This window comes from Eucyclogobius newberryi, unplaced genomic scaffold (genome assembly GCF_026437365.1).
Source record: "Eucyclogobius newberryi isolate DKJ021-1_F unplaced genomic scaffold, fEucNew1.0.hap1 SCAF_501, whole genome shotgun sequence".
Lineage (NCBI taxonomy): Eukaryota > Metazoa > Chordata > Actinopteri > Gobiiformes > Gobiidae > Eucyclogobius > Eucyclogobius newberryi.
This window is the reverse complement of record NW_027316170.1, coordinates 8,520-31,500: the sequence shown is the minus strand read 5'-3', so window position 1 is coordinate 31,500 and position 22,981 is coordinate 8,520. Positions and strand designations below refer to the sequence as shown.

Genomic DNA, 22,981 nt, shown 5'->3' with positions numbered 1-22,981 from the left:
ATCTGGACCTTGACCCTGTCTGAACATGAGGTTGGGCGTGGCACGAGGGAAGAGGATCTGGATCTTGACCCTGTCTGAACATGAGGTTGGGCGTGGCACGAGGGAAGTTGATCTGGATCTTGACCCTGTCTGAACATGAGGTTGGGCGTGGCACGAGGGAAGTTGATCTGGATCTTGACCCTGTCTGAACATGAGGTTGGGCGTGGCACGAGGGAAGAGGATCTGGACCTTGACCCTGTCTGAACATGAGGTTGGGCGTGGCACGAGGGAAGAGGATCTGGACCTTGACCCTGTCTGAACATGAGGTTGGGCGTGGCACGAGGGAAGAGGATCTGGACCTTGACCCTGTCTGAACATGAGGTTGGGCGTGGCACGAGGGAAGAGGATCTGGATCTTGACCCTGTCTGAACATGAGGTTGGGCGTGGCACGAGGGAAGAGGATCTGGACCTTGACCCTGTCTGAACATGAGGTTGGGCGTGGCACGAGGGAAGAGGATCTGGATCTTGACCCTGTCTGAACATGAGGTTGGGCGTGGCACGAGGGAAGAGGATCTGGATCTTGACCCTGTCTGAACATGAGGTTGGGCGTGGCACGAGGGAAGAGGATCTGGATCTTGACCCTGTCTGAACATGAGGTTGGGCGTGGCACGAGGGAAGAGGATCTGGACCTTGACCCTGTCTGAACATGAGGTTGGGCGTGGCACGAGGGAAGAGGATCTGGATCTTGACCCTGTCTGAACATGAGGTTGGGCGTGGCACGAGGGAAGAGGATCTGGACCTTGACCCTGTCTGAACATGAGGTTGGGCGTGGCACGAGGGAAGAGGATCTGGACCTTGACCCTGTCTGAACATGAGGTTGGGCGTGGCACGAGGGAAGAGGATCTGGACCTTGACCCTGTCTGAACATGAGGTTGGGCGTGGCACGAGGGAAGAGGATCTGGATCTTGACCCTGTCTGAACATGAGGTTGGGCGTGGCACGAGGGAAGAGGATCTGGACCTTGACCCTGTCTGAACATGAGGTTGGGCGTGGCACGAGGGAAGAGGATCTGGATCTTGACCCTGTCTGAACATGAGGTTGGGCGTGGCACGAGGGAAGAGGATCTGGACCTTGACCCTGTCTGAACATGAGGTTGGGCGTGGCACGAGGGAAGAGGATCTGGACCTTGACCCTGTCTGAACATGAGGTTGGGCGTGGCACGAGGGAAGAGGATCTGGATCTTGACCCTGTCTGAACATGAGGTTGGGCGTGGCACGAGGGAAGAGGATCTGGACCTTGACCCTGTCTGAACATGAGGTTGGGCGTGGCACGAGGGAAGAGGATCTGGACCTTGACCCTGTCTGAACATGAGGTTGGGCGTGGCACGAGGGAAGAGGATCTGGACCTTGACCCTGTCTGAACATGAGGTTGGGCGTGGCACGAGGGAAGAGGATCTGGATCTTGACCCTGTCTGAACATGAGGTTGGGCGTGGCACGAGGGAAGAGGATCTGGACCTTGACCCTGTCTGAACATGAGGTTGGGCGTGGCACGAGGGAAGAGGATCTGGACCTTGACCCTGTCTGAACATGAGGTTGGGCGTGGCACGAGGGAAGAGGATCTGGACCTTGACCCTGTCTGAACATGAGGTTGGGCGTGGCAGGAGGGAAGAGGATCTGGACCTTGACCCTGTCTGAACATGAGGTTGGGCGTGGCACGAGGGAAGAGGATCTGGACCTTGACCCTGTCTGAACATGAGGTTGGGCGTGGCACGAGGGAAGAGGATCTGGATCTTGACCCTGTCTGAACATGAGGTTGGGCGTGGCACGAGGGAAGAGGATCTGGATCTTGACCCTGTCTGAACATGAGGTTGGGCGTGGCACGAGGGAAGAGGATCTGGACCTTGACCCTGTCTGAACATGAGGTTGGGCGTGGCACGAGGGAAGAGGATCTGGATCTTGACCCTGTCTGAACATGAGGTTGGGCGTGGCACGAGGGAAGAGGATCTGGACCTTGACCCTGTCTGAACATGAGGTTGGGCGTGGCACGAGGGAAGAGGATCTGGACCTTGACCCTGTCTGAACATGAGGTTGGGCGTGGCACGAGGGAAGAGGATCTGGACCTTGACCCTGTCTGAACATGAGGTTGGGCGTGGCACGAGGGAAGAGGATCTGGACCTTGACCCTGTCTGAACATGAGGTTGGGCGTGGCACGAGGGAAGAGGATCTGGATCTTGACCCTGTCTGAACATGAGGTTGGGCGTGGCACGAGGGAAGAGGATCTGGACCTTGACCCTGTCTGAACATGAGGTTGGGCGTGGCACGAGGGAAGAGGATCTGGACCTTGACCCTGTCTGAACATGAGGTTGGGCGTGGCACGAGGGAAGAGGATCTGGATCTTGACCCTGTCTGAACATGAGGTTGGGCGTGGCACGAGGGAAGAGGATCTGGATCTTGACCCTGTCTGAACATGAGGTTGGGCGTGGCACGAGGGAAGAGGATCTGGACCTTGACCCTGTCTGAACATGAGGTTGGGCGTGGCACGAGGGAAGAGGATCTGGACCTTGACCCTGTCTGAACATGAGGTTGGGCGTGGCACGAGGGAAGAGGATCTGGATCTTGACCCTGTCTGAACATGAGGTTGGGCGTGGCACGAGGGAAGAGGATCTGGATCTTGACCCTGTCTGAACATGAGGTTGGGCGTGGCACGAGGGAAGAGGATCTGGATCTTGACCCTGTCTGAACATGAGGTTGGGCGTGGCACGAGGGAAGAGGATCTGGACCTTGACCCTGTCTGAACATGAGGTTGGGCGTGGCACGAGGGAAGAGGATCTGGACCTTGACCCTGTCTGAACATGAGGTTGGGCGTGGCACGAGGGAAGAGGATCTGGATCTTGACCCTGTCTGAACATGAGGTTGGGCGTGGCACGAGGGAAGAGGATCTGGACCTTGACCCTGTCTGAACATGAGGTTGGGCGTGGCACGAGGGAAGTTGATCTGGACCTTGACCCTGTCTGAACATGAGGTTGGGCGTGGCACGAGGGAAGAGGATCTGGACCTTGACCCTGTCTGAACATGAGGTTGGGCGTGGCACGAGGGAAGAGGATCTGGACCTTGACCCTGTCTGAACATGAGGTTGGGCGTGGCACGAGGGAAGAGGATCTGGACCTTGACCCTGTCTGAACATGAGGTTGGGCGTGGCACGAGGGAAGAGGATCTGGACCTTGACCCTGTCTGAACATGAGGTTGGGCGTGGCACGAGGGAAGAGGATCTGGACCTTGACCCTGTCTGAACATGAGGTTGGGCGTGGCACGAGGGAAGAGGATCTGGATCTTGACCCTGTCTGAACATGAGGTTGGGCGTGGCACGAGGGAAGAGGATCTGGATCTTGACCCTGTCTGAACATGAGGTTGGGCGTGGCACGAGGGAAGAGGATCTGGACCTTGACCCTGTCTGAACATGAGGTTGGGCGTGGCACGAGGGAAGAGGATCTGGACCTTGACCCTGTCTGAACATGAGGTTGGGCGTGGCACGAGGGAAGAGGATCTGGACCTTGACCCTGTCTGAACATGAGGTTGGGCGTGGCACGAGGGAAGAGGATCTGGACCTTGACCCTGTCTGAACATGAGGTTGGGCGTGGCACGAGGGAAGTTGATCTGGATCTTGACCCTGTCTGAACATGAGGTTGGGCGTGGCACGAGGGAAGAGGATCTGGATCTTGACCCTGTCTGAACATGAGGTTGGGCGTGGCACGAGGGAAGAGGATCTGGACCTTGACCCTGTCTGAACATGAGGTTGGGCGTGGCACGAGGGAAGAGGATCTGGATCTTGACCCTGTCTGAACATGAGGTTGGGCGTGGCACGAGGGAAGAGGATCTGGATCTTGACCCTGTCTGAACATGAGGTTGGGCGTGGCACGAGGGAAGAGGATCTGGACCTTGACCCTGTCTGAACATGAGGTTGGGCGTGGCACGAGGGAAGAGGATCTGGACCTTGACCCTGTCTGAACATGAGGTTGGGCGTGGCACGAGGGAAGAGGATCTGGACCTTGACCCTGTCTGAACATGAGGTTGGGCGTGGCACGAGGGAAGAGGATCTGGATCTTGACCCTGTCTGAACATGAGGTTGGGCGTGGCACGAGGGAAGAGGATCTGGATCTTGACCCTGTCTGAACATGAGGTTGGGCGTGGCACGAGGGAAGAGGATCTGGACCTTGACCCTGTCTGAACATGAGGTTGGGCGTGGCACGAGGGAAGAGGATCTGGACCTTGACCCTGTCTGAACATGAGGTTGGGCGTGGCACGAGGGAAGAGGATCTGGACCTTGACCCTGTCTGAACATGAGGTTGGGCGTGGCACGAGGGAAGAGGATCTGGACCTTGACCCTGTCTGAACATGAGGTTGGGCGTGGCACGAGGGAAGAGGATCTGGACCTTGACCCTGTCTGAACATGAGGTTGGGCGTGGCACGAGGGAAGAGGATCTGGACCTTGACCCTGTCTGAACATGAGGTTGGGCGTGGCACGAGGGAAGAGGATCTGGATCTTGACCCTGTCTGAACATGAGGTTGGGCGTGGCACGAGGGAAGAGGATCTGGACCTTGACCCTGTCTGAACATGAGGTTGGGCGTGGCACGAGGGAAGAGGATCTGGATCTTGACCCTGTCTGAACATGAGGTTGGGCGTGGCACGAGGGAAGAGGATCTGGACCTTGACCCTGTCTGAACATGAGGTTGGGCGTGGCACGAGGGAAGAGGATCTGGATCTTGACCCTGTCTGAACATGAGGTTGGGCGTGGCACGAGGGAAGAGGATCTGGACCTTGACCCTGTCTGAACATGAGGTTGGGCGTGGCACGAGGGAAGAGGATCTGGACCTTGACCCTGTCTGAACATGAGGTTGGGCGTGGCACGAGGGAAGAGGATCTGGATCTTGACCCTGTCTGAACATGAGGTTGGGCGTGGCACGAGGGAAGAGGATCTGGACCTTGACCCTGTCTGAACATGAGGTTGGGCGTGGCACGAGGGAAGAGGATCTGGACCTTGACCCTGTCTGAACATGAGGTTGGGCGTGGCACGAGGGAAGAGGATCTGGATCTTGACCCTGTCTGAACATGAGGTTGGGCGTGGCACGAGGGAAGAGGATCTGGATCTTGACCCTGTCTGAACATGAGGTTGGGCGTGGCACGAGGGAAGAGGATCTGGACCTTGACCCTGTCTGAACATGAGGTTGGGCGTGGCACGAGGGAAGAGGATCTGGACCTTGACCCTGTCTGAACATGAGGTTGGGCGTGGCACGAGGGAAGAGGATCTGGACCTTGACCCTGTCTGAACATGAGGTTGGGCGTGGCACGAGGGAAGAGGATCTGGACCTTGACCCTGTCTGAACATGAGGTTGGGCGTGGCACGAGGGAAGAGGATCTGGACCTTGACCCTGTCTGAACATGAGGTTGGGCGTGGCACGAGGGAAGTTGATCTGGACCTTGACCCTGTCTGAACATGAGGTTGGGCGTGGCACGAGGGAAGTTGATCTGGACCTTGACCCTGTCTGAACATGAGGTTGGGCGTGGCACGAGGGAAGTTGATCTGGACCTTGACCCTGTCTGAACATGAGGTTGGGCGTGGCACGAGGGAAGAGGATCTGGACCTTGACCCTGTCCGAACATGAGGTTGGGCGTGGCACGAGGGAAGAGGATCTGGACCTTGACCCTGTCTGAACATGAGGTTGGGCGTGGCACGAGGGAAGAGGATCTGGACCTTGACCCTGTCTGAACATGAGGTTGGGCGTGGCACGAGGGAAGAGGATCTGGACCTTGACCCTGTCTGAACATGAGGTTGGGCGTGGCACGAGGGAAGAGGATCTGGACCTTGACCCTGTCTGAACATGAGGTTGGGCGTGGCACGAGGGAAGAGGATCTGGACCTTGACCCTGTCTGAACATGAGGTTGGGCGTGGCACGAGGGAAGAGGATCTGGAGGGAATGGAAAGCGAGACGAGGGATAATTCTGTGTTTTAGTGTTTGTGTCGTGGACAGAAGCAGATGGAGAATAAGAGCGATGGGATTGGACGAGCGGTCGATAGAACTGGATTTATGGTGGAGTCTCCTCGCTCTGGAGCGAAGAGCCAAATGTTTGCTTGGATTTAGAGTAAACGAGCTGCGTGAAGTCAATATGAGCGATGAACGAGGGAACTTAGTTGAGCTGAATGAGATTGAGAATGAAAGAAATGAAAGAAATGAGGAACTGAAGCGATCGTAGAGCGTGGGATTTGGGGCGGTGCATCGAGAGTAGGAGTTGGTCAATTACGGTGACTTGAGTATGAGCGATGCAGGAGGCGGATGATGGAGCGGAATAAACTGAGCATTATAATAATAAGATGTCATTGATCTACGAGAAGTGTTGAATAAGTCGTCCAACTGATCAAACGCTCAACATGTCCAGAACGATAGTGGCTATAATTCTGTCATTATGTGAATGTGTCTGGTAGAGGAAGCGCCTGGGGAGCGTCCTGTGCGCACGGCGGCTGGAATGGGTTGGAAGGGGCCGGAGCGCTCCGAGCGGTCTCCGATGCACCAACCGATGCGCAGTGGATGAGGTGCACGTTGAGATGTTTCTTCTGAAAAGAAGGAGGGAATGTGAGATGGATGAGCGTCTGTTCCCGATGAGAGGGGGGGGGCGAGCGTGGCTCTGGGGCGAGCTTGGCTCTGGGGCGAGCGTGGCTCTGGGGCGAGCGTGGCTCTGGGGCGAGCGTGGCTCTGGGGCGAACGTGGCTCTGGGGCGAACGTGGCTCTGGGGCGAACGTGGCTCTGGGGCGAGCTTGGCTCTGGGGCGAGCTTGGCTCTGGGGCGAGGGTGGCTCTGGGGCGAGCGTGGCTCTGGGGCGAGGGTGGCTCTGGGGCGAGGGTGGCTCTGGGGCGAGGGTGGCTCTGGGGCGAGGGTGGCTCTGGGGCGAGGGTGGCTCTGGGGCGAGGATGGCTCTGGGGCGAGCTTGGCTCTGGGGCGAGCTTGGCTCTGGGGCGAGGGTGGCTCTGGGGCGAGGGTGGCTCTGGGGCGAGCGTGGCTCTGGGGCGAGGGTGCTGCCGGCGAGTGAGCTGTAGTTGTAACTGAGCTGTAAGTTGTGACATGTGGGTTGGCTGAGGCTGAAGCTGAGAGCTGCGCGTTGAGCGTTGAGCTGCGCGTTGAGCGTTGAGCGTTGAGCTGCTCGTTGAGCGTTGAGCTGCGCGTTGAGCGTTGAGCTGCGCGTTGAGCTGCGCGTTGAGCGTTGAGCGTTGAGCTGCGCGTTGAGCGTTGAGCGTTGAGCTGCGCGTTGAGCGTTGAGCGTTGAGCTGCAGGGCAACATGGTAAGATGGTAAGATGAGGAAGCGTGAAAGGAAAGAGCTGGGAAAATGAAGGTGAAATGGGAATGAGAAGATGAAGCTGCTGAATGCCAGAAACACTAAACCTGACGAACATGTGGCAGCGAAGCCAGACACTGTGAGTCTACGAAGTGTGAGTCTACGAAGTGTGAGTCTACGAAGTGTGAGTCTACGAAGTGTGAGTCTACGAAGTGTGAGTCTACGAATATGTCATTGATTTACATTGAATAATTTGCCCCAAGAAAGAATTGCCAATAGTTTGTGAGAAAGTCTCAACTTTTACAAACTCATGTCCTGTTTGTGTTTATGACGGAGGAAACGTCTTTAATTCTGTTCATCCTTGTGCTCAGTCTGTCCGTAAGGAATCATTGAACAACAAAATACACTTGTATTTTTACTGGAGTTTTCTGATTTCCAGATATGGTCAAGTAAACAAACTTTTCTTGGTTTCTCGCCGGACGAGAATGCGCTTGTCCGGCGCATTTCTCCGTCCATAACAAATGACCTGTTTGACCTATAAAATAATGTTGGGTATCCTTCTGTTCTTCAGACTGTTTCCTACAGAATGAGACCATCCACACATTTTTCTGTCCACGGGTTTGTTTGCTACAGCCTCCGCAAAAAAAAATGCGCCGCTTGCGACGCACATGGATTAGTCTGTTTACATCTAAATAGCGCCGCGTGCGGATGACGTAGCTGAGATTGATTGACAGATTATTCTAGCCAATGAGAATAGCTTTAGAAAGAGAGGCGGGACAAAGGCCTTATTGACACAGACTGTCCTGTATTCTCGTGCGTAAGGCTCCGGGAAGGCTGTAAAGAGACAGATTTCTCGGCAGGATTTTGCGCATAACGTTTTCTGATTTTATTAGCCTTTTGGACGTGCATTTTGTTAGATATATGTATTATTATACCAATACAAAAATAAAATAAAAATATAGCCGCAAGCGGCAATGATCGGCCCTCGCCACGCCGCCGGTCTGACCAGTGTGCACCAGGTCTGACCAGTGTGCACCAGGTCTGACCAGTGTGCACGAGGTCTGACCAGTGTGCACAGGTCTGACCAGTGTGCACAGGTCTGACCAGTGTGCACCAGGTCTGACCAGTGTGCACCAGGTCTGACCAGTGTGCACAGGTCTGACCAGTGTGCACCAGGTCTGACCAGTGTGCACCAGGTCTGACCAGTGTGCACCAGGTCTGACCAGTGTGCACAGGTCTGACCGGTGTGCACCAGGTCTGACCAGTGTGCACAGGTCTGACCAGTGTGCACAGGTCTGACCAGTGTGCACCAGGTCTGACCAGTGTGCACCAGGTCTGACCAGTGTGCACCAGGTCTGACCAGTGTGCACAGGTCTGACCAGTGTGCACAGGTCTGACCAGTGTGCACAGGTCTGACCAGTGTGCACCAGGTCTGACCAGTGTGCACCAGGTCTGACCAGTGTGCACCAGGTCTGACCAGTGTGCACAGGGAGAGAATAGGTGGATGGAAACAGGTTAAGCCAGAATGATAGTGGATGGTAAAGAGCCAGCGCGTAGAAGATGGTGCGTCGATGGTGCGTCGATGGTGCGTCGATGGTGCGTCGATGGTACATAGAGTAGAATGCTGGTACAGAGGGAGGAAAGCATGTTGAGCAGCTGCAGCGAAGATGATGAGACTTGATGAAAGTTTGAGAAAAGAGGGAATGTTTGAACTCGACATTAAGGACGAGTTGGGACGTTGCCGAGTCCTAATTGAGTTGTACAACCTGGCTCCCGCCACCAGGGGGAGCTGAGAGGTCGCGCTCCGGCCCGTGGAGCAATGGTGACGTCATCGGCTGCGTGGAACCAGGAAGTGAGGCTGACGAAAACGTGGATATTTATTGACGTAGCGTCGTGTCCACCAGCTTCGTCCCGGTGCACCCGCCGCGGTCCGGTCTCTGGTGTCCACCTGAGTGGAGACACGGAGCGACGCGGGAGCCGTGCCCCGCCCCGCTCCGGGAGCTCGGATAACGCCCGGTTAAAATGAGGGGCAGAGAGCGAGAAGGAGCGCGTGGGTCCCGGAGGTGACGTGTGTCCCGGAGGTGACGTGTGTCCCGGAGGTGACGTGTGTCCCGGAGGTGACGTGGAGTGTCCCGGAGGTGACGTGGAGTGTCCTGGAGGTGACGTGGAGTGTCCCGTCACAGTGTCCCGGAGGTGACGTGTGTCTTGGAGGTGACGTGGAGTGTCCCGGAGGTGACGTGTGTCCCGGAGGTAATGTGTGTCCCGGAGGTGACGTGTGTCCTCTGGAGGTGACGTGTGTCCTCTGGAGGTGACGTGTGTCCTCTGGAGGTGACGTGTGTCCTCTGGAGGTGACATGTGTCCTCTGGAGGTGACATGTGTCCTCTGGAGGTGACATGTGTCCTCTGGCTCTGGAGGTGACATGTGTCCTCTGGAGGTGACATGTGGTGACATGTGTCCTCTGGAGGTGACATGTGTCCTCTGGAGGTGACGTGTGTCCTCTTGAGGTGACGTGTGTCCTCTGGAGGTGACGTGTGTCCTCTGGAGGTGACATGTGTCCTCTGGAGGTGACATGTGTCCTCTGGAGGTGACATGTGTCCTCTGGAGGTGACATGTGGTGACATGTGTCCTCTGGAGGTGACGTGTGTCCTCTGGAGGTGACGTGTGTCCTCTGGAGGTGACGTGTGTCCTCTGGAGGTGACGTGTGTCCTCTGGAGGTGACGTGTGTCCTCTGGAGGTGACGTGTGTCCTCTGGAGGTGACATGTGGTGACATGTGTCCTCTGGAGGTGACATGTGTCCTCTGGAGGTGACGTGTGTCCTCTGGAGGTGACGTGTGTCCTCTGGAGGTGACGTGTGTCCTCTGGAGGTGACGTGTGTCCTCTGGAGGTGACGTGTGTCCTCTGGAGGTGACGTGTGTCCTCTGGAGGTGACGTGTGTCCTCTGGAGGTGACGTGTGTCCTCTGGAGGTGACGTGTGTCCTCTGGAGGTGACATGTGTCCTCTGGAGGTGACATGTGTCCTCTGGAGGTGACGTGTGTCCTCTGGAGGTGACGTGTGTCCTCTGGAGGTGACGTGTGTCCTCTGGAGGAACTGACCGACTGAATGTTTCAGACTGAATTGCTCAGACTGTGAACGGATCAGAATCTGAGGAAATGTCTCTGTCCAGAGACGACAAGAGCTGCTGCGATTGGCCTGTGCATATACAGGCCTTCTGGGTAATAAGAGGCGTGGTTAAAGAGTGGAGGCGTGGTTAAAGAGGTGTGGTTAAAGAGTGGAGGCGTGGTTAAAGTGGAGGCGTGGTTAAAGAGTAGAGGCGTGGTTAAAGAGTGGAGGCGTGGTTAAAGTGGAGGCGTGGTTAAAGTGGAGGCGTGGTTAAAGTGGAGGTGTGGTTAAAGAGTAGAGGTGTGGTTAAAGAGTGGAGGCGTGGTTAAAGAGTAGAGGCGTGGTTAAAGAGGCGTGGTTAAAGAGTGGAGGCGTGGTTAAAGTGGAGGCGTGGTTAAAGTGGAGGCGTGGTTAAAGTGGAGGCGTGGTTAAAGAGTGGAGGCGTGGTTAAAGAGTAGAGGCGTGGTTAAAGTGGAGGCGTGGTTAAAGAGTAGAGGCGTGGTTAAAGAGTGGAGGCGTGGTTAAAGAGTGGAGGCGTGGTTAAAGAGTAGAGGCGTGGTTAAAGTGGTGTGGTTAAAGAGTGGAGGCGTGGTTAAAGAGTGGAGGCGTGGTTAAAGTGGAGGCGTGGTTAAAGAGTGGAGGCGTGGTTAAAGAGTGGAGGTGTGGTTAAAGTGGAGGCGTGGTTAAAGAGTAGAGGTGTGGTTAAAGAGTGGAGGCGTGGTTAAAGAGTAGAGGCGTGGTTAAAGAGTGGAGGCGTGGTTAAAGAGTGGAGGCGTGGTTAAAGAGTAGAGGCGTGGTTAAAGAGTGGAGGCGTGGTTAAAGAGTAGAGGCGTGGTTAAAGAGTGGAGGCGTGGTTAAAGTGGAGGCGTGGTTAAAGTGGAGGCGTGGTTAAAGAGTGGAGGCGTGGTTAAAGAGTAGAGGCGTGGTTAAAGAGTGGAGGCGTGGTTAAAGAGTGGAGGCGTGGTTAAAGAGTAGAGGCGTGGTTAAAGAGTAGAGGCGTGGTTAAAGTGGAGGCGTGGTTAAAGTGTGGAGGCGTGGTTAAAGAGTGGAGGCGTGGTTAAAGAGTAGAGGCGTGGTTAAAGAGTAGAGGCGTGGTTAAAGAGTAGAGGCGTGGTTAAAGAGTAGAGGCGTGGTTAAAGAGTGGAGGCGTGGTTAAAGAGTGGAGGCGTGGTTAAAGAGTGGAGGCGTGGTTAAAGTGGAGGCGTGGTTAAAGAGTAGAGGCGTGGTTAAAGAGGTGTGGTTAAAGAGTGGAGGCGTGGTTAAAGAGTAGAGGCGTGGTTAAAGAGGTGTGGTTAAAGAGTGGAGGCGTGGTTAAAGAGTGGAGGCGTGGTTAAAGAGTGGAGGCGTGGTTAAAGAGTGGAGGCGTGGTTAAAGAGTGGAGGCGTGGTTAAAGAGTAGAGGCGTGGTTAAAGAGTGGAGGCGTGGTTAAAGAGTAGAGGCGTGGTTAAAGAGTGGAGGCGTGGTTAAAGTGGAGGCGTGGTTAAAGTGGAGGCGTGGTTAAAGAGTGGAGGCGTGGTTAAAGAGTGGAGGCGTGGTTAAAGAGTGGAGGCGTGGTTAAAGAGTAGAGGCGTGGTTAAAGAGTAGAGGCGTGGTTAAAGTGGAGGCGTGGTTAAAGTGGAGGCGTGGTTAAAGTGGAGGCGTGGTTAAAGAGTGGAGGCGTGGTTAAAGAGTGGAGGCGTGGTTAAAGAGTGGAGGCGTGGTTAAAGAGTGGAGGCGTGGTTAAAGAGTGGAGGCGTGGTTAAAGAGTGGAGGCGTGGTTAAAGTGGAGGCGTGGTTAAAGAGTAGAGGCGTGGTTAAAGAGTGGAGGCGTGGTTAAAGAGTAGAGGCGTGGTTAAAGAGTAGAGGCGTGGTTAAAGAGTGGAGGCGTGGTTAAAGAGTGGAGGCGTGGTTAAAGAGTGGAGGCGTGGTTAAAGTGGAGGCGTGGTTAAAGAGTAGAGGCGTGGTTAAAGAGGTGTGGTTAAAGAGTGGAGGCGTGGTTAAAGAGTAGAGGCGTGGTTAAAGAGGTGTGGTTAAAGAGTGGAGGCGTGGTTAAAGAGTGGAGGCGTGGTTAAAGAGTGGAGGCGTGGTTAAAGAGTGGAGGCGTGGTTAAAGAGTAGAGGCGTGGTTAAAGTGGAGGCGTGGTTAAAGAGTAGAGGCGTGGTTAAAGAGTAGAGGCGTGGTTAAAGTGGAGGCGTGGTTAAAGTGGAGGCGTGGTTAAAGTGGAGGCGTGGTTAAAGTGGAGGCGTGGTTAAAGTGGAGGCGTGGTTAAAGAGTAGAGGCGTGGTTAAAGAGTGGAGGCGTGGTTAAAGAGTGGAGGCGTGGTTAAAGAGTAGAGGCGTGGTTAAAGAGTGGAGGCGTGGTTAAAGAGTGGAGGCGTGGTTAAAGAGTGGAGGCGTGGTTAAAGAGTGGAGGCGTGGTTAAAGAGTGGAGGCGTGGTTAAAGTGGAGGCGTGGTTAAAGAGTGGAGGCGTGGTTAAAGAGTAGAGGCGTGGTTAAAGAGTAGAGGCGTGGTTAAAGAGTGGAGGCGTGGTTAAAGAGTAGAGGCGTGGTTAAAGAGTGGAGGCGTGGTTAAAGAGTGGAGGCGTGGTTAAAGTGGAGGCGTGGTTAAAGTGGAGGCGTGGTTAAAGAGGTGTGGTTAAAGAGTGGAGGCGTGGTTAAAGAGTGGAGGCGTGGTTAAAGAGTGGAGGCGTGGAGGCGTGGTTAAAGAGTGGAGGCGTGGTTAAAGAGTAGAGGCGTGGTTAAAGAGGTGTGGTTAAAGAGTGGAGGCGTGGTTAAAGTGGAGGCGTGGTTAAAGAGTGGAGGCGTGGTTAAAGAGGTGTGGTTAAAGAGTGGAGGCGTGGTTAAAGAGTGGAGGCGTGGTTAAAGAGTGGAGGCGTGGAGGCGTGGTTAAAGAGTGGAGGCGTGGTTAAAGAGTAGAGGCGTGGTTAAAGAGGTGTGGTTAAAGTGGAGGCGTGGTTAAAGAGTAGAGGCGTGGTTAAAGAGTAGAGGCGTGGTTAAAGTGGAGGCGTGGTTAAAGTGGAGGCGTGGTTAAAGTGGAGGTGTGGTTAAAGTGGAGGCGTGGTTAAAGTGGAGGCGTGGTTAAAGAGTGGAGGCGTGGTTAAAGAGTGGAGGCGTGGTTAAAGAGTAGAGGCGTGGTTAAAGAGTGGAGGCGTGGTTAAAGAGTGGAGGCGTGGTTAAAGAGTGGAGGCGTGGTTAAAGAGTAGAGGCGTGGTTAAAGAGTGGAGGCGTGGTTAAAGAGTGGAGGCGTGGTTAAAGAGTGGAGGCGTGGTTAAAGAGTAGAGGTGTGGTTAAAGTGGAGGCGTGGTTAAAGAGTAGAGGCGTGGTTAAAGAGTAGAGGCGTGGTTAAAGTGGAGGCGTGGTTAAAGTGGAGGCGTGGTTAAAGTGGAGGTGTGGTTAAAGTGGAGGCGTGGTTAAAGAGTGGAGGCGTGGTTAAAGAGTAGAGGCGTGGTTAAAGAGTGGAGGCGTGGTTAAAGAGTAGAGGCGTGGTTAAAGTGGAGGCGTGGTTAAAGTGGAGGCGTGGTTAAAGTGGAGGCGTGGTTAAAGTGGAGGTGTGGTTAAAGAGTAGAGGCGTGGTTAAAGAGTGGAGGCGTGGTTAAAGAGTAGAGGCGTGGTTAAAGAGTGGAGGCGTGGTTAAAGAGTGGAGGCGTGGTTAAAGAGTGGAGGCGTGGTTAAAGAGTGGAGGCGTGGTTAAAGAGTAGAGGCGTGGTTAAAGAGTGGAGGCGTGGTTAAAGAGTAGAGGCGTGGTTAAAGAGTGGAGGCGTGGTTAAAGAGTGGAGGCGTGGTTAAAGAGTGGAGGCGTGGTTAAAGAGTGGAGGCGTGGTTAAAGAGTAGAGGCGTGGTTAAAGAGTGGAGGCGTGGTTAAAGAGTGGAGGCGTGGTTAAAGAGTGGAGGCGTGGTTAAAGAGTGGAGGCGTGGTTAAAGTGGAGGCGTGGTTAAAGAGTAGAGGCGTGGTTAAAGAGTGGAGGCGTGGTTAAAGTGGAGGCGTGGTTAAAGTGGAGGCGTGGTTAAAGTGGAGGCGTGGTTAAAGTGGAGGCGTGGTTAAAGTGGAGGCGTGGTTAAAGAGTAGAGGCGTGGTTAAAGAGTGGAGGCGTGGTTAAAGAGTGGAGGCGTGGTTAAAGAGTAGAGGCGTGGTTAAAGAGGTGTGGTTAAAGAGTGGAGGCGTGGTTAAAGAGTAGAGGCGTGGTTAAAGAGTGGAGGCGTGGTTAAAGAGTAGAGGCGTGGTTAAAGAGTGGTGGAGGCGTGGTTAAAGAGTGGAGGCGTGGTTAAAGAGTGGAGGCGTGGTTAAAGAGTGGAGGCGTGGTTAAAGTGGAGGCGTGGTTAAAGAGTAGAGGCGTGGTTAAAGAGTAGAGGCGTGGTTAAAGAGTAGAGGCGTGGTTAAAGAGTGGAGGCGTGGTTAAAGAGTGGAGGCGTGGTTAAAGAGTGGAGGCGTGGTTAAAGAGTGGAGGCGTGGTTAAAGTGGAGGCGTGGTTAAAGAGTAGAGGCGTGGTTAAAGAGTAGAGGCGTGGTTAAAGAGTAGAGGCGTGGTTAAAGTGGAGGCGTGGTTAAAGTGGAGGCGTGGTTAAAGTGGAGGCGTGGTTAAAGTGGAGGCGTGGTTAAAGAGTAGAGGCGTGGTTAAAGTGGAGGCGTGGTTAAAGTGGAGGCGTGGTTAAAGTGGAGGCGTGGTTAAAGTGGAGGCGTGGTTAAAGTGGAGGCGTGGTTAAAGAGGAGGCGTGGTTAAAGTGGAGGCGTGGTTAAAGAGTAGAGGCGTGGTTAAAGTGTAGAGGCGTGGTTAAAGTGGAGGCGTGGTTAAAGAGGAGGCGTGGTTAAAGTGGAGGCGTGGTTAAAGTGGAGGCGTGGTTAAAGTGGAGGCGTGGTTAAAGTGGAGGCGTGGTTAAAGAGTGGAGGCGTGGTTAAAGAGTAGAGGCGTGGTTAAAGAGTGGAGGCGTGGTTAAAGAGTGGAGGCGTGGTTAAAGAGTGGAGGCGTGGTTAAAGAGTGGAGGCGTGGTTAAAGTGGAGGTGTGGTTAAAGAGTAGAGGCGTGGTTAAAGAGTAGAGGCGTGGTTAAAGAGTAGAGGCGTGGTTAAAGAGTGGAGGCGTGGTTAAAGAGTGGAGGCGTGGTTAAAGAGTAGAGGCGTGGTTAAAGAGGTGTGGTTAAAGAGTGGAGGCGTGGTTAAAGAGTAGAGGCGTGGTTAAAGAGTGGAGGCGTGGTTAAAGAGTAGAGGCGTGGTTAAAGAGTGGTGGAGGCGTGGTTAAAGAGTAGAGGTGTGGTTAAAGAGTGGAGGCGTGGTTAAAGAGTGGAGGCGTGGTTAAAGAGTGGAGGCGTGGTTAAAGAGTGGAGGCGTGGTTAAAGAGTAGAGGCGTGGTTAAAGTGGAGGCGTGGTTAAAGTGGAGGCGTGGTTAAAGTGGAGGCGTGGTTAAAGTGGAGGCGTGGTTAAAGAGTAGAGGCGTGGTTAAAGTGGAGGCGTGGTTAAAGTGGAGGCGTGGTTAAAGTGGAGGCGTGGTTAAAGTGGAGGCGTGGTTAAAGTGGAGGCGTGGTTAAAGAGGAGGCGTGGTTAAAGTGGAGGCGTGGTTAAAGAGTAGAGGCGTGGTTAAAGTGTAGAGGCGTGGTTAAAGTGGAGGCGTGGTTAAAGAGGAGGCGTGGTTAAAGTGGAGGCGTGGTTAAAGTGGAGGCGTGGTTAAAGTGGAGGCGTGGTTAAAGTGGAGGCGTGGTTAAAGTGGAGGCGTGGTTAAAGAGTAGAGGCGTGGTTAAAGAGTGGAGGCGTGGTTAAAGAGTAGAGGCGTGGTTAAAGAGTAGAGGCGTGGTTAAAGAGGAGGCGTGGTTAAAGAGGAGGCGTGGTTAAAGAGTAGGCGTGGTTAAAGTGGAGGCGTGGTTAAAGAGGAGGCGTGGTTAAAGTGGAGGCGTGGTTATAGAGGAGGCGTGGTTAAAGTGGAGGCGTGGTTAAAGAGGAGGCGTGGTTAAAGTGGAGGCGTGGTTAAAGTGGAGGCGTGGTTAAAGTGGAGGCGTGGTTAAAGTGGAGGCGTGGTTAAAGTGGAGGCGTGGTTAAAGAGTAGAGGCGTGGTTAAAGAGTGGAGGCGTGGTTAAAGAGTAGAGGCGTGGTTAAAGAGTAGAGGCGTGGTTAAAGTGGAGGCGTGGTTAAAGAGGAGGCGTGGTTAAAGAGGAGGCGTGGTTAAAGAGGAGGCGTGGTTAAAGAGTAGGCGTGGTTAAAGTGGAGGCGTGGTTATAGAGGAGGCGTGGTTAAAGTGGAGGCGTGGTTAAAGTGGAGGCGTGGTTAAAGAGTAGAGGTGTGGTTAAAGAGTGGAGGCGTGGTTAAAGAGTAGAGGCGTGGTTAAAGAGGAGGCGTGGTTAAAGAGTGGAGGTGTGGTTAAAGTGGAGGCGTGGTTAAAGAGGAGGCGTGGTTAAAGAGGAGGCGTGGTTAAAGAGGAGGCGTGGTTAAAGTGGAGGCGTGGTTAAAGTGGAGGCGTGGTTAAAGAGTAGAGGCGTGGTTAAAGAGTGGAGGCGTGGTTAAAGAGTGGAGGCGTGGTTAAAGAGTAGAGGCGTGGTTAAAGAGTAGAGGCGTGGTTAAAGTGGAGGCGTGGTTAAAGAGGAGGCGTGGTTAAAGAGGAGGCGTGGTTAAAGAGGAGGCGTGGTTAAAGAGGAGGCGTGGTTAAAGAGGAGGCGTGGTTAAAGTGGAGGTGTGGTTAAAGTGGAGGCGTGGTTAAAGTGGAGGCGTGGTTAAAGAGTAGAGGCGTGGTTAAAGAGTGGAGGCGTGGTTAAAGAGTGGAGGCGTGGTTAAAGAGTGGAGGCGTGGTTAAAGAGTAGAGGCGTGGTTAAAGAGTAGAGGCGTGGTTAAAGAGTAGAGGCGTGGTTAAAGTGGAGGCGTGGTTAAAGAGTAAAGGCGTGGTTAAAGAGGAGGCGTGGTTAAAGAGGAGGCGTGGTTAAAGAGGAGGCGTGGTTAAAGAGGAGGCGTGGTCCTGCTCCCGAATCTAAGTTAGCGATTACATCCCCAACTACACTTTAAGAGAGACAGTGCTCAGGGGGCGTGGCCAGGGGGCGTGGCCAGGAGCGCAGGAGACAAATACAGAGATAAATGCTTTTATGACCATAGTATTCTCTTTACGGCTGTTTTGATTTCTCCTGTAACAAGTGTCACTGTGGATTACACTTTATCCACTATTTTGTACATGGGAGTTATTTACATCAATTAAAGTACACGAGTACACAAAGTACACAAGTACACAAAGTACACGAGCACACAAGTACACAAAGTACACGAGTACACAAAGTACACTAAGTACACGAGCACACGAGTACACACAGTACACGAGTACACAAAGTACACAAAGTACACAAAGTACACAAAGTACACGAGTACACAAAGTACACGAGCACACGAGTACACAAAGTACACGAGTACACAAAGTACACGAGTAATACCATAAAAACACAACCTCAGCCACAAATACTTTGCCCAGAAAGTATTTGATTCAGTCTAAAATATGAAGAAGAAATCACAGGACGAACTTCACCACGTCACAAGTGACGACTGAGAGGGCGTGTCCAAGAGGGGCGTGTCCAAGAGGTCGTGTCCAAGAGGGCGTGTCCAAGAGGGGCGTGTCCAAGAGGGGCGTGTCCAAGAGGGCGTGTCCAAGAGGTCGTGTCCAAGAGGGCGTGTCAAAGAGGGCGTGTCCAAGAGGGCGTGTCAAAGAGGGCGTGTCCAAGAGGGGCGTGTCCAAGAGGGGCGTGTCCAAGAGGGGCGTGTCCAAGAGGGCGTGTCAAAGAGGGCGTGTCCAAGAGGGCGTGTCAAAGAGGGCGTGTCAAAGAGGGCGTGTCCAAGAGGGCGTGTCAAAGAGGGCGTGTCCAAGAGGGGCGTGTCCAAGAGTCACTAATCATATGAGTGGGATGTGTGTCTTGACCTCCGCTGACCTCTGGGGAGCAGGTTCAGAACCATAAAGTACAACAGGGTCAGAACAAAAGTGCAGTAGAACAGGAAGTATTTACATGACTATGATGGTGATATTAAAGTGTTATTAAGGTGTTTAAAGTGTTATTAAGGTGTTTAAAGTGTTATTAAGGTGTTATTAAGGTGTTATTAAGGTGTTTAAAGTGGTATTAAGGTGTTTAAAGTGTTATTAAGGTGTTTAAAGTGTTATTAAGGTGTTTAAAGTGTTATTAAGGTGTTTAAAGTGTTACTAAGGTGTTTAAAGTGTTACTAAGGTGTTTAAAGTGTTCATGAGTCCAACAGCAGAGGACAAGAAACTGTGGTGGGAGGTTCTGGTCCAGATGGACCGTAGCGTCTTGTCTGAGGGGAGTGGCCTCCTGCCTGAGGGGAGTGGCCTCCTGCCTGGGGGGAGTGGCCTCCTGCCTGAGGGGCGGGGCCTCCTGCAGAGATGGAAGTCTGCAGCCGATCACCTTCTCAGCAGAGGGCGCTGTAGTCTCTGTTTGTCCCTGTCTGTGGCTCCAGCGTAGCACACGGTGATGGAGGAGGTGATGGAGGACTCAATGAGGTCCTGTGTGATGGTGAGGTCCCTCTTGAGGTCCTGGTGAGGTCCCTCTCGAGGTCCTGGTGAGGTCCCTCTTGAGGTCCTGGTGAGGTCCCTCTTGAGGTCCCTCTTGAGGTCCCTCTTGAGGTCCTGGTGAGGTCCCTCTTGAGGTCCTGGTGAGGTCCCTCTTGAGGTCCCTCTTGAGGTCCCTCTTGAGGTCCTGGTGAGGTCCCTCTTGAGGTCCCTCTTGAGGTCCTGGTGAGGTCCCTCTTGAGGTCCCTCTTGAGGTCCCTCTTGAGGTCCTGGTGAGGTCCTTCTTGAGGTCCCTCTTGAGGTCCCTGGTGAGGTCCTGGTGAGGTCCCTCTTGAGGTCCCTCTTGAGGTCCCTCTTGAGGTCCCTCTTGAGGTCCCTCTTGAGGTCCCTCTTGAGGTCCTGGTGAGGTCCCTCTTGAGGTCCCTCTTGAGGTCCTGGTGAGGTCCCTCTTGAGGTCCTGGTGATGGTGAGGTCCCTCTTGAGGTCCTGGTGAGGTCCCTCTTGAGGTCCCTCTTGAGGTCCCTCTTGAGGTCCTGGTGAGGTCCCTCTTGAGGTCCTGGTGAGGTCCTGGTGAGGTCCCTCTTGAGGTCCTGGTGAGGTCCCTCTTGAGGTCCCTCTTGAGGTCCTGGTGAGGTCCCTCTTGAGGTCCCTCTTGAGGTCCTGGTGATGGTGAGGTCCCTCTTGAGGTCCTGGTGAGGTCCCTCTTGAGGTCCCTCTTGAGGTCCTGGTGAGGTCCCTCTTGAGGTCCTGGTGAGGTCCCTCTTGAGGTCCCTCTTGAGGTCCCTCTTGAGGTCCTGGTGAGGTCCCTCTTGAGGTCCTGGTGAGGTCCCTCTTGAGGTCCTGGTGAGGTCCCTCTTGAGGTCCCTCTTGAGGTCCTGGTGAGGTCCCTCTTGAGGTCCTGGTGAGGTCCCTCTTGAGGTCCTGGTGAGGTCCCTCTTGAGGTCCTGGTGAGGTCCCTCTTGAGGTCCCTCTTGAGGTCCCTCTTGAGGTCCTGGTGAGGTCCCTCTTGAGGTCCCTCTTGAGGTCCTGGTGAGGTCCCTCTTGAGGTCCCTCTTGAGGTCCCTCTTGAGGTCCTGGTGAGGTCCCTCTTGAGGTCCCTCTTGAGGTCCCTCTTGAGGTCCTGGTGAGGTCCCTCTTGAGGTCCCTCTTGAGGTCCCTCTTGAGGTCCCTCTTGAGGTCCCTCTTGAGGTCCTGGTGAGGTCCCTCTTGAGGTCCCTCTTGAGGTCCTGGTGAGGTCCCTCTTGAGGTCCTGGTGATGGTGAGGTCCCTCTTGAGGTCCTGGTGAGGTCCCTCTTGAGGTCCCTCTTGAGGTCCCTCTTGAGGTCCTGGTGAGGTCCCTCTTGAGGTCCTGGTGAGGTCCTGGTGAGGTCCCTCTTGAGGTCCTGGTGAGGTCCCTCTTGAGGTCCCTCTTGAGGTCCTGGTGAGGTCCCTCTTGAGGTCCTGGTGATGGTGAGGTCCCTCTTGAGGTCCTGGTGAGGTCCCTCTTGAGGTCCCTCTTGAGGTCCTGGTGAGGTCCCTCTTGAGGTCCTGGTGAGGTCCCTCTTGAGGTCCTGGTGAGGTCCCTCTTGAGGTCCTGGTGAGGTCCTGGTGAGGTCCCTCTTGAGGTCCTGGTGAGGTCCCTCTTGAGGTCCCTCTTGAGGTCCCTCTTGAGGTCCCTCTTGAGGTCCTGGTGAGGTCCCTCTTGAGGTCCCTCTTGAGGTCCTGGTGAGGTCCCTCTTGAGGTCCCTCTTGAGGTCCCTCTTGAGGTCCTGGTGAGGTCCCTCTTGAGGTCCCTCTTGAGGTCCCTCTTGAGGTCCTGGTGAGGTCCCTCTTGAGGTCCCTCTTGAGGTCCCTCTTGAGGTCCCTCTTGAGGTCCCTCTTGAGGTCCTGGTGAGGTCCCTCTTGAGGTCCCTCTTGAGGTCCTGGTGAGGTCCCTCTTGAGGTCCTGGTGATGGTGAGGTCCCTCTTGAGGTCCTGGTGAGGTCCCTCTTGAGGTCCCTCTTGAGGTCCCTCTTGAGGTCCTGGTGAGGTCCCTCTTGAGGTCCTGGTGAGGTCCTGGTGAGGTCCCTCTTGAGGTCCTGGTGAGGTCCCTCTTGAGGTCCCTCTTGAGGTCCTGGTGAGGTCCCTCTTGAGGTCCTGGTGATGGTGAGGTCCCTCTTGAGGTCCTGGTGAGGTCCCTCTTGAGGTCCCTCTTGAGGTCCTGGTGAGGTCCCTCTTGAGGTCCTGGTGAGGTCCCTCTTGAGGTCCTGGTGAGGTCCCTCTTGAGGTCCTGGTGAGGTCCTGGTGAGGTCCCTCTTGAGGTCCTGGTGAGGTCCCTCTTGAGGTCCCTCTTGAGGTCCCTCTTGAGGTCCCTCTTGAGGTCCTGGTGAGGTCCCTCTTGAGGTCCCTCTTGAGGTCCTGGTGAGGTCCCTCTTGAGGTCCCTCTTGAGGTCCCTCTTGAGGTCCTGGTGAGGTCCCTCTTGAGGTCCCTCTTGAGGTCCTGGTGAGGTCCCTCTTGAGGTCCCTCTTGAGGTCCCTCTTGAGGTCCCTCTTGAGGTCCCTCTTGAGGTCCTGGTGAGGTCCCTCTTGAGGTCCCTCTTGAGGTCCCTCTTGAGGTCCTGGTGAGGTCCCTCTTGAGGTCCCTCTTGAGGTCCCTCTTGAGGTCCCTCTTGAGGTCCTGGTGAGGTCCCTCTTGAGGTCCTGGTGAGGTCCCTCTTGAGGTCCCTCTTGAGGTCCCTCTTGAGGTCCTGAACGCTCTGAACCTGTTTTCCAGGTCTTGGATGCAGCCGCTCTTGTTGTTGATGAGACTTCAGCTCCAGGGGGCGTGGCCAGCTCCTTTAAGACTCCACCCCCTCGGCTCACGGTGAATCGGCCGTTCCTATTGGTCGTTTACCACGAGGTCACGGGAACGCTGCAGCTGATTGGACGAGTCGTTGACCCAACTCAGAAGTGAACCAATCACAGCGACACAAATACAAGTTTATTCCTGTTTTACTCCTGTTTTACTCCTGTTTTATTCCTGTTTTACTCCTGTTTTACTCCTGTTTTATTCCTGTTTTACTCCTGTTTTATTCCTGTTTTACTCCTGTTTTACTCCTGTTTTATTCCTGTTTTACTCCTGTTTTACTCCTGTTTTATTCCTGTTTTACTCCTGTTTTATTCCTGTTTTACTCCTGTTTTACTCCTGTTTTATTCCTGTTTTACTCCTGTTTTATTCCTGTTTTATTCCTGTTTTATTCCTGTTTTACTCCTGTTTTACTCCTGTTTTATTCCTGTTTTACTCCTGTTTTACTCCTGTTTTACTCCTGTTTTATTCCTGTTTTACTCCTGTTTTACTCCTGTTTTATTCCTGTTTTACTCCTGTTTTACTCCTGTTTTACTCCTGTTTTACTCCTGTTTTACTCCTGTTTTACTCCTGTTTTATTCCTGTTTTACTCCTGTTTTACTCCTGTTTTACTCCTGTTTTACTCCTGTTTTATTCCTGTTTTACTCCTGTTTTACTCCTGTTTTACTCCTGTTTTATTCCTGTTTTATTCCTGTTTTACTCCTGTTTTACTCCTGTTTTATTCCTGTTTTACTCCTGTTTTACTCCTGTTTTATTCCTGTTTTACTCCTGTTTTACTCCTGTTTTACTCCTGTTTTATTCCTGTTTTACTCCTGTTTTATTCCTGTTTTACTCCTGTTTTACTCCTGTTTTATTCCTGTTTTACTCCTGTTTTATTCCTGTTTTATTCCTGTTTTATTCCTGTTTTATTCCTGTTTTACTCCTGTTTTACTCCTGTTTTATTCCTGTTTTACTCCTGTTTTACTCCTGTTTTACTCCTGTTTTATTCCTGTTTTACTCCTGTTTTACTCCTGTTTTACTCCTGTTTTATTCCTGTTTTATTCCTGTTTTACTCCTGTTTTACTCCTGTTTTATTCCTGTTTTACTCCTGTTTTATTCCTGTTTTACTCCTGTTTTACTCCTGTTTTACTCCTGTTTTATTCCTGTTTTACTCCTGTTTTATTCCTGTTTTACTCCTGTTTTACTCCTGTTTTATTCCTGTTTTACTCCTGTTTTACTCCTGTTTTATTCCTGTTTTACTCCTGTTTTATTCCTGTTTTACTCCTGTTTTATTCCTGTTTTATTCCTGTTTTACTCCTGTTTTACTCCTGTTTTATTCCTGTTTTAC

The 22,981-nt window shown here is 53.4% G+C and overlaps 1 protein-coding gene across 1 annotated transcript in view; it reads left to right on the top strand.

Moving 5' to 3' along the window:
- Positions 1-21,811, top strand: part of LOC140383478 (protein Z-dependent protease inhibitor-like) — a 28,271-nt gene extending 6,460 nt beyond the window's left edge. Inside the window, exon 6 of the mRNA XM_072465938.1 lies at positions 21,583-21,811. Within this exon, the coding sequence (XP_072322039.1) occupies positions 21,583-21,762 (180 nt within the window). The 3' untranslated portion in view covers positions 21,763-21,811. The remainder of the gene's footprint in view (positions 1-21,582) is intronic.
- Positions 21,812-22,981: the final 1,170 nt, after the last annotated feature.